The 11,331-nt window shown below is 47.3% G+C and overlaps 1 protein-coding gene across 1 annotated transcript; it reads right to left on the reverse strand.

Moving 5' to 3' along the window:
- Positions 1–4,049: 4,049 nt before the first annotated feature.
- Positions 4,050–11,058, reverse strand: LOC138357927 (dynein heavy chain-like). The gene is made up of 2 exons (XM_069315104.1): positions 11,050–11,058; positions 4,050–4,394 (listed from the first exon to the last, which is right to left on the reverse strand). Exons 1-2 carry the CDS (start codon positions 11,056–11,058, stop codon positions 4,050–4,052), a joined length of 354 nt encoding a protein of 117 aa, XP_069171205.1.
- Between the last annotated feature and the right edge of the window lie 273 nt (positions 11,059–11,331).

Consider the following 11,331-nt stretch of genomic DNA (forward strand, 5'->3'; position numbering starts at 1 on the left):
GTTAAGGATATTTCTCAGATTGTGAGCGACTTAGAATGGTGCTTACAAGTATCTCTGGTGGTTCGTCTTCATCCCTGAACAGGCTGAAGTGTAAAGTGTAAAGTGTGTGTGGAGAAAGACCAAACCTCTTTACAAAGAACGTCGTATTTCGATCGTATGCGTTACATAAGGCCAAAAATTGTCGTACTGGGGCCAGATTCACGAAGCAGTTACGCAAGTACTTACGAACGTGTACATCTTTCCTCAATCTTTGACGGCTTTGTTTACATTTATTAAACAGTTTACAAGCATGAAAACTTGCCAATCAACTGTTGTTATTGTTATAAACAGCCTCCTGGTGCTTCGGGGCTCATTAACTGTTTAATAATTGTAAACAAAGCCGCCAAAGATTGACAAAAGATGTACAGGTTCGTAAGTGCTTGCGTAACTGCTTCGTGAATCTGGCCCCTGGAAGATGGAAGCGGCTGGGGAAAGTGACGTACTGACCCGTTTTCTGTTTTGGGTCCTCTGGTAGGTTAGGAGAGACTACTTTAAATTGTTTGATTTCTTGACGCTTGGAAACCTTAGAAGAACTGGTTACAAAGGCTTACGTGCGCTGCCCCACTCTCTACGCCTCTACAACAAACAACGCTCTTGTTGTACAACTCTTTTTTTATTGTAGAAAATATTTGGTTTTAGAAGAAGAAGAAGACAGGTTTACTGTGGGCGACAGTATGGCTATCTCTCTATCTGCCCGTGTCTCTGTGATCCAGCTCCCACACTCACTAACCTGACGTCCACACACTCGTGTGTGTGTGTGTGAGTGTGTGTGTGTGTGTGTGTGTGTGTGTATTCACCTACTATTCACCTAGTTGTGTTTGCGGGGGTTGAGCTTTGCTCTTTCGGCCCGCCTCTCAACTGTCAATCAACTGTTTACTAACTACTTTGTGTGTGTGTGTGTGTGTGTGTGTGTGTGTGTGTGTGTGTGTGTGTGTGTGTGTGTGTGTGACGGTACACAAAGAAGCATTACAATACTGACAGCATTAAGGGAAGCACCAGCTTACTTTAAAGTTACCTTGTGGTTACCTTGAGATGATCACGGGGCTCAGCGACCCCGCGGCCCGGGTCTCGACCAGACCTCCTAACGTGAAGTGAACCTTGACTTGTGCAGGTTTCGAGTGGCTGTGAAAGGGGGTTGGGGTGGAGGCGACCACTCCATGAATGTGGGGGTGACTCTCTCCTCCCCGTCACCCCTCCCCCCCCTTGCACCCCCAGCAGGAGGGGGGGAGGAGGGGGGCTGCGACCCCCCCCTAACAACAGTCCGAGGGACGCACGTAAACAATCTCCTTAACACAAACAGATGAGTCGAGTCTTGCGCCAGTTATCGCTCATTTACAAGAGATAATTGAATCTATGCAAATGACTTGCCCCGGACCCCTTTACCATGGGGGGGGGGGGCGGGGGTAAAGGGGTCCAGGGTAACTCTTGCCCCCCCTTCCCTCCCCCCTCTTTCTCTCTCTATCTCTATCTTCACTTTACTTCTGCTCCTCCTCCTCCTCCTCCAACTACTCCTCCTCCACCACCTACTCCTCCACCACCTACTCCTCCACCACCTCCTCCTGCTCCTCCTACTCCACCTCCTCCTTCACTTGGCTGGGATTCCTATCTATTGTGTGTTTTTAGTGTATTGTGAGTCCTTTTATTCGCGGGTCTTTGTCTATTGTTATGATAAGCCTCCACAGCGTATAGGCCTTTTGTATAGGCTCCTTATCTAACCCATCCTAGCCTAGCCTAACCCATCCTAACCTAGCCTAACCCATCCTGGCCTAACCCAACCTATCCTAACCTAACCTAACCGAACCCAACCTAATGGAAATAAATAAATACAATTTAGTGTTTGATATATAATACTATGAACGGTGTGACGTCACTAAGACATCACAATGTTCTGGTTTTAGATCTTACTGAAATCAGCAGGTGTCGAGAGGTTAAATATGGCGGGGGTGAACATCCTTCAAGTATACTTTGATACGTTCATCAATTAGCAACCGGGAAGACGTACCAGTTGATTGACGGTTGAGAGGCGGGACCAAAGAGCCGAAAGCACAACCCCCGCAAGCACAACTAGGTGAGTACACCCCTGACCCGCTCCAAAGGGGGTCAAGGTCGTTCTTCAAGGCTGAAGAACGACCTTGGCATTCTTCTGGGAATTTGAGGAGAGGGAGGGAAGGAGGAATGTTGGGGGGGGGGTAAGGGAGGCACCAGACACCCCCCCCCCTTCTCTGCAAGTCTGGGGGTGTTTGGCCAACCCGTCCTCTTAAAAATAACGTCACTTTTCGTCACAGTAAATAGGTACCTGGGAGTTAGTCAGCTGTCACGGGCTGCTTCCTGAGGTGTGTGTGTGTGTGTGTGGTGTGGGGGAAAAAAGTAGTAGTAGAAACAGTTAATTGACAGTTGAGAGGCGGGCTGAAAGAGTAGAGCTCAACCACCACAAGCACAACTAGGTGAATACAACTAGGTGAACACACACACACACACACACACACACACACACACACACACACACACACACACACACACACACACACACACACACACACACACACGTTTCAAGTGTAGATATGATAGAGCCCAGTAGGCTCAGGAAACTGTACACCAGTTGATTGACAGTTGAGAAACGGGACCAAAGAGCCAGAGCTCAACCCCCGCAAGCACAACTAGGTAAGTAGACACACACACACACACACACACACACACACACCCACACACACACACACACACACACACACACACACACACACACACACACACACACACACACAGTGTGTGTGTGTGTGTAGATATGACAGAGCCCGATAGGCTCAGGAATCTGTACACCTGTTGATTGACGGTTGAGAGGCGGGACCAAAGAGCCAGAGCTCAACCCCCGCAAACACAACTAGGTGAGTACAACTAGGTGAGTACACACACACACACACACACACACACACACACACACACACACACACACACACACACACACACACACACACACACACACACACACACACACACACACACACACACACACACACACACACACACCCACACCCACACACACTCACACTCACACACACCCACACACACACACTCACACACACACACACACACACACACACACACACACACACACACACACACACACACACACCCACACACACTCACACACACACACACACACACACACACACACACACACACACACACACACACACCCACACCCACACCCACACCCACACACACTCACACTCACACACACCCACACACACACACTCACACACACACACACACACACACACACACACACACACACACACACACACACACACACACACACACACACACACACATACACACACACACACACACCCACACACACTCACACTCACACACACCCACACACACACACACACACACACACACACACACACACACACACACACACACGCTGCATTAGGCAGTGATGTGGTGGAGGCTGACTCCATACACAGTTTTAAATGTAGATATGATAGAGCCCAGTAGTCTCAGGAATCTGTACACCAGTTGATTGACAGTTGAGAGGCGGGACCAAAGAGCCAAAGCTCAACCCCCGCAAGCACAAATAGGTGAGTACAAATAGGTGAGTACACACACACACACACACACACACACACACACACACACACACACACACACACACACACATTTTTTTTAACATGCTAAGGAAACTATTTTAACTCTAGACACCGCGTGGAAGCCGCGCTATCTTCCCAGACAACCACTTCAGAACAAGAAAAAAAAACAAAAAAACGAAGTTTTCCGTCCATAACCAGACGAAAGAAACTACATGCTTTTTTTCATAAAATTTCGCTTGCCTTTTGATATTTAGTATTCAAATTTTCACTCTTCTCAAAATGCAACCCACAACAGTCATGTAAATCCAGCGGTGCCTTTCTACTGCTAACTGAATAGGGACGTCAGGCGAACGGAAACGCGCCTGTCCGGGGATCGAACCCAGCATTTTCCATTGTGAGTCGAGGATGTATAGCCCCTTAGACTTGCGTGGTGAAGTCTAAGACTTCAGACGTAGTGAAGTCTAAGACCTCAGACGAAGTAAAGTCTAAGACCTCAGACGTAGTGAAGTCTAAGACCTCAGACGTAGTGAAGTCTAAGACCTCAGACGTAGTAAAGTCTAAGACCTCAGACGAAGTAAAGTCTAAGACCTCAGACGAAGTAAAGTCTAAGACCTCAGACGAAGTAAAGTCTAAGACCTCAGACGTAGTAAAGTCTAAGACCTCAGACGAAGTAAAGTCTAAGACCTCAGACGTAGTAAAGTCTAAGACCTCAGACGTAGTAAAGTCTAAGACTTCAGACGCAGTAAAGTCTAAGAGCTCACACTAATCCCTTCAATATAGTCACTTGTGTATCGTACACAAATATTGTGAGTTTCGAGACGTTATTTAACGTTTGAATAATTCGTATTTGAAATTCAAATTCAAATCATTTGAATTCTTATTTGAAAAAGACGTTATTCAAACCTGGAGACTTTCCCGGTTTGGCGGAGCGTGTTGTGAGGTTATCTTGAGATGATTTCGGGGCTTTTAGTGTCCCCGCGGCCCGGTCCTCGACCAGGCCTCCACCCCCAGGAAGCAGCCCGTGACAGCTGACTAACACCCAGGTACCTATTTTACTGCTAGGTAACAGGGGCATAGGGTGAAAGAAACTCTGCCCATTGTTTCTCGCCGGCGCCTGGGATCGAACCCATGACCACAGGATCACAAGTCCAGCGTGCTGTCCGCTCGGCCGACCGGCTCCCCGGATTAAACTCATTCCTCCTGTGCTCCTACGGCTTCTCTTCCTGCACACAGCCTCTGGGAGGGATGGTAGGTGTTCCATCCCTTGCATGGCTTCCTGTCCCGTCAGTGGGTCCACACGCACGTTGTTCCAGGCCGTGTGTGGGACAATTAATACCTGGATATGATATGGACGGGAGATCGCTCAGTTCTTTCAAGAGGACGGAAGATATGGAGGAGATAGATTCACGTAGCAGTTACGCAAGCACTTACGAACCTGTACATCTTAATATTTGGCGGCTTTGTTTACAATTATTAAACAGTTAATGAGCTCTGAAGCACCAGGAGGCTGTTTATAACAATAACAACAGTTGATTGGCAAGTTGTCATGCTTGTAAACTGTTTAATAAATGTAACCAAAGGCGTCAAAGATTGAGGAAAGATGTACACGTTCGTAAGTGCTTGCGTAACTGCTTCGTGAATCTGGCCCCAAAAGATGAGGCGGAGACGACGTTTCGGTCCATCCTGAACCGTTAAGCTGCCTGAAAACCCTATGTGTACAGAGCCAGGCTCCTGTGCCAGGTAAGTCCACTACGGGATCACCATAGCCCGTGCTACTTGCAACTTTTGGTTCCCAGTAGCTGAATCTATTTTTTTTTCATATACACATTAAAATTCTTTTATAGAACTAAAGTAACGGTTGGTTTAAGATTCGCTACCTGGAACAAAAACTTCCAAGTAGCACGGGCTATGGTGAGCCCGTAGTGTGGGAGGTACAGAAAGATAACATAAAAGAGCGATTAAGATAACTTTTTCTATCATGGCCGAAAACCACATGCAGTTGGACAGTGTATCATGATGTTGGACAGTATACGAGACAGTTGGACAGTTTACGAGACAGTTGGACAGTTTATGAGACAGTTGGACAGTTTATGAGACAGTTGGACAGTTTATGAGACAGTTGGACAGTTTACGAGACAGTTGGACAGTTTACGAGACAGTTGGACAGTGTATCATGCAGTTAGACAGTGTATCATGATGTTGGACAGTTTATGAGACAGTTGGACAGTTTACCAAGCAGTTAGCGACGTACTTTAGCATGAAGACACACTTAAAGTCACACACTCCCAAACACCACTTTTCTTCGTTTGTCATTAATCGGTGTTTAAGTTCATTTTTTCCCTCCGACGCGTATCTCATTAATTCTCTTGAGAAAACAACTCCTCTGTTTTGATTAAGGCTTGAGAGAGAGAGAGAGAGAGAGAGAGAGAGAGAGAGAGAGAGAGAGAGAGAGAGAGAGAGAGAGAGAGAGAGAGAGAGAGAGAGAGAGAGAGAGCTCTTGGCATGAACAGACAACTGAATGCATCAAGCCAGGGAGACCTCTCTCTCTCTCTCTCCCTTTCCCTCTCCCTCTCTCTCTCCCTCTCTCTCTCACTGTTTATGGAGATAACACCCCTATTTCTCGGGAGGAAAACAGTGCCTTGCTCCCTCCAGAATAACACACAGTTTGTGCAGATAACAAGACAATGGGGGAAAATATATAGTGGTTTCTTGAGCAGCGAATTTTGTCAAGGGGGAATAGTACATTTTGTCAAGAGGGAATAGTACATTTTGTCAAGGGGGAATAGTACATTTTGTCAAGGGGAAATAGTACATTTTGTCGAGAGGGAATAGTACATTTTGTCAAGGGGGAATAGTACATTTTGTCAAGAGGGAATAGTACATTTTGTCAAGGGGGAATAGTACATTTTGTCAAGGGGGAATAGTACATTTTGTCAAGGGGGAATAGTACATTTTGTCAAGGGGGAATAGTACATTTTGTCAAGGGGGAATAGTACATTTTGTCAAGGGGGAATAGTACATTTTGTCAAGGGGGAATAGTACATTTTGTCAAGGGGGAATAGTACATTTTGTCGAGAGGGAATAGTACATTTTGTCGAGAGGGAATAGTACATTTTGTCCAGAGGGAATAGTACATTTTGTCAAGAGGGAATAGTACATTTTGTCAAGAGGGAATAGTACATTTTGTCCAGAGGGAATAGTACATTTTGTCAAGGGGGAATAGTACATTTTGTCCAGATATCTGGTTAGTTTTGTCTAAGTGCCAGCGTGGGGGAGACGGCCCCTGAGCCCAGCTGTAAGGTGCAGCAAGCAAGCAACGAGGGTAAGTTGCAATGATGTGAGATAATTGCGGTACTATAATGCAAAATTGGTTCAACGTATCATTAGTTGAGATCAACTAATCGACTTGAGGATGGTCCAGGACGGACCGAAACGTCGTCGTCGTCCCTTCACCTTCTAGTGTGTGGTCTGGTCAACACACTTCAGCCACGTTATTGTGACTCATCGTCTGCATAAGTTGAGATGACATACGGGTTTAATTTGATGGTAATACCAGCATCTGCTGAGAGAATAGTTTACAGAAGCTGGTATGATTTACACTTTACTCTGCGGAAACTTATATTTTTTACAAACCAAACCCGTATCTCATCTCCATGGTTTACTTTGCAGACGTATCCTGGGCCGGGAAGGATTGACTAGGCACCAGTCCCTAACACTGTACGCCTCTGTTCACCCAGCAGTGAATGGGTACCTGGTTGTTAAACAATTTAACGGGTCGTTTTCCAGGGGAAAACGAAGATTTCTATCTTCTAATATCAAGATACAAGGGACAGCAGGGAACCCTCTTTCTAAAGAAACCAAACCAGAAAAGGTCCCCCAAAAATATGCAACAAGTCACGTTCCGGAGCTAAGGGGACTGAGCTATGAAGAAAGACTGAGTGAACTCGACCTCACTACACTGGAATGAAGCAGGTGAAACAGGATGCTAACCCACAGATCAAAGAACAATTAACTCTGTGATGGAACTCAATCATTCTCAAGCATGCAGGATAATTACACATAGTCAATTTAATTCATTTTACACAAGAAAATACAGGAAGATATTGAAAGTTGAAAGAAAAACACAAACAAGGCCCTTCACCCTCCTCTAGGACACACAAACAAGGCCCTTCACCCTCTCTAGGACACACAAACAAGGCCCTTCACCCCCTCTAGAACACACAAACAAGGCCCTTCACCCTCCTCTAGGACACACAAACAAGGCCCTTCACCCTCCTCTAGGACACACAAACAAGGCCCTTCACCCCCTCTAGGACACACAAACAAGGCCCTTCACCCCCTCAACAAAACACAAACAAGGACCTTTCTACCTCTTTACCATCAAGCAAAAATTCCAACCGAATAACACTTAAGGAATTGGATTATGGAAATGTGGTGGTGGTGGTGGTTGTGGGGGGGGGGGGAGGGGGGTTGTGGTGGTGGGGGGGGGACAGCCAGACGCCGCCACCTCCCTCCTGAACCCCCCACCCCCCTCCCCTGGCCGCCACCACCTGCAACTCCCCTTCCCCTGCGTCTTGGACCCCTGCCACCTAGGTCCCTGTCCCTTACTTACCACCTGGGACCCTTACTTTAGGGTCCTTACTTATAAGGACCCTTTACTTACCATCTGGACCACCTTCTCCCCCCCCTGCCAGAAGCATCTCCCCCATCTAGGAATCATCCCCTTCTACCCCTACCGCTTCCCCTTTCGTCTCATCATGTTCCCTCTCTATGGCAACCTCCAAGGCCCATCGTGAACATGTTTTAACACTTCCATCAACCCTTCCATCACGCCTCCCTGTACTCCAAGGCCCATCGTGAACATGTTTTAACACTTCCATCAACCCCTCCATCACGCCTCCATGTATGCACAACCCAGCTCTCCACTTCAGAAGACGAACTGCTTGTGTCTGCTACCGCTTGTGTCTGCTACCGCTTGTGTCTGCTACCGCTTGTGTCTGCTACCGCTTGTGTCTGCTACCGCTTGTGTCTGCTACCGCTTGTGTCTGCTACCGCTTAGTTCTTCACTTCCTTCCCTACTTCCCTCTTTTTCATCAAGAGGTAACTAACTCCATCGAGTCCTATTTATTGGTTCTCTTCGCTGTCAGTAGCTGCTTGCATCCTGTGTGAGGGGAGTCATAGTGTGTACACACACACACACACACACACACACACACACACACACACACACACACACACACACACACACACACACACACACACACACACACACAAACTTCCTAATATTAGGGGGTGATGTGGTGGAGGCTGACTCCATACACAGTTTCAAGTGTAGATATGATAGAGCCCAATAGGCTCAGGAACCTGTACACCAGTTGATTGACAGTTGAGAGGCGGGACCAAAGAGCCAGAGCTCAACCCCCGCAAGCACAACTAGGTGAATATAACTAGGTGAGTACACACACACACACACACACACGTGGGAACAGCATAACATGGGACATAGATTAAAACTCTTAAAGTCACCAAATTAGTCAGAGAGATATAAGAAAAAATGTTCTTCAATGTTAGAGTTGTTTAAAAGTGGAATAACGAAGAACTCGATGAACAACTTGAAATGCAGATATGACAAGAAAAACGAGGAATTTGAGTCAAAGTATTCCAGAACTTTCAAAAAGGAGGAGCCTATAGGAGCTAATACTCGACCCTACAAGCACATCTCCACTGTCGCTCTCCTAAATAGACTTGAAAGACCTTCAGTCTCTGTCTTAAGTCCTCCCTTAATGTTCTTCATCACTCTACCAAGACTTTCTTTCGCACTTTGGTATACCATTCTTCCCCGCAGTTGGGGTTCCCTTCACCGCCGCAGCAACATTCTTTTTATTGCCCCCCTTTGGTGCGTCCCCTTTGGTGCGCCCCCTTTGGTGCCCTCCCTTTGGTGCCCTCCCTTTGGTGCCCTCCCTTTGGTGGTGGGGGGGGGCCATGATCCTCGTTAGAATCCATCCCCCCCTTCCCTCCACTCCCCTCTCCCCTCTGGGAGATGAAGAGAAGGGAACTATCAGGAGGGGAAAGCGCCAAGCCATGACGACTATGTAGCACTGGGAAGGTGTCAGGATAAGGATTTGGGATGGGACGGGGGGGAAAGGAATGGTGCCAAATCACTTGTGGACGGTCGCGGGGATTGAACGCCGACCTGCATGAAGCGAGACCGTCGCTCTACCGTCCAGCCCAAGTAGTTGGGTAAGAAGAATAAGAATTGTTGTTGTTGTTAAAGATTCGCTACCTGGAACAGAAAGTTCCAAGTAGCGCGGGCTATGACGAGCCCGTAGTTGGAATAAGAAGAGGAAGTATGATGACTGCCATTGTCTCCATGGTAACAATATGCCCCCCCCCCCTCCCCCCCCCCAAGCTGACCAAAGCTCCCAAATTGTTTTCCGTCTAGACGCTTTAGAACTTTGTGTCGTTAGTTTTTTTTTTTTAGTGCTTCCTCGTCTAACACATTTACATTTACTAGTCCGCTCACTGTGGACTGGTCGGGAGAGTGAAGGGCCTCGCTTCTTGCAAGGTTAACGTTTGAGTCCCGATATCTTGAGGTTATCTTGAGATGATTTCGGGGCTTTTTAGTGTCCCCGCGGCCCGGTCCTCGACCAGGCCTCCTTTTTTTGTTACACACTTGTGCTATATACAAGTCATTTCATCTCTTCGACTTCAGGAACCTTCTCCAGTTTTCCTTATTCCTTGTTATCTCCTACGATCACACTTCACACCTTCTTCTGTTTCTCCTCACATAGCTTAGGCTATTTCTACCCCCCCCCTTCATATCTCTCTCTCTCTCTCTCTCTCTCTCTCTCTCTCTCTCTCTCTCTCTCTCTCTTTCCTCTACACACCCCCCTTCCTGCTGAGTCTCCAGACCTCTATAACTAACGAGCGCTCAGTGTCTCCTTAGGAAAATTTATCATTGAAAATCTACGACTTCCCTCCACCTACGACACCCAGATTCTGTTGTGGGGATCCGCGGGTCGTCGTTCGATCCAGTTGGGGGTCCTACGATATCCTGGATCAATGGGTGAATATGATATCTCGGTTCAGTGGGTGGCTACGATATCTCGGTTCAATGGGGGGACTACGATATCTCGGTTCAGTGGGTGACTACGATATCTCGGTTCAGTGGGTGACTACGATATCTCGGTTCAGTGGGGGACTACGATATCTCGGTTCAGTGGAGGACTACGATATCTCGGTTCAGTGGGTTACTACGCTAGTCCAGTTACGTGAGCGTAGGTTAAGATAGTTCATTTCAGCAGGGGACTACGATATCCAAGTTCCTAAGGGGGGGGGGGATTTAGATAGCCCAATTCACCCAAAAAGATGAACGGTTGGGTTGCCGTTAGCCTAATCTAACCCAACCCAGTCCAACCTGACCCATCCTAACCCCTAATATAACCGGTACCCAATCCAGCCCGACCTACCCAAGCCCAATCTAACCCAGCCTACCAAACTAATCCAACCAATCCTAATGGTATACTGCAAACAGATTATTAACAATTAGAAAAAGTACTATGCGCGAAATGCCTGCTTTGTTGTTGCTGTTTAAGATTCAGCTACTAGGAACAAAAAAGTTCCAAGTAGCACGGGCTATGGTGAGCCCGTAGTGGACTTACCTGGCACAGGAGCGGGGCAAGTAGCACGGGCTATGGTG

Source organism: Procambarus clarkii, chromosome 80 (assembly GCF_040958095.1).
Source record: "Procambarus clarkii isolate CNS0578487 chromosome 80, FALCON_Pclarkii_2.0, whole genome shotgun sequence".
NCBI lineage: Eukaryota > Metazoa > Arthropoda > Malacostraca > Decapoda > Cambaridae > Procambarus > Procambarus clarkii.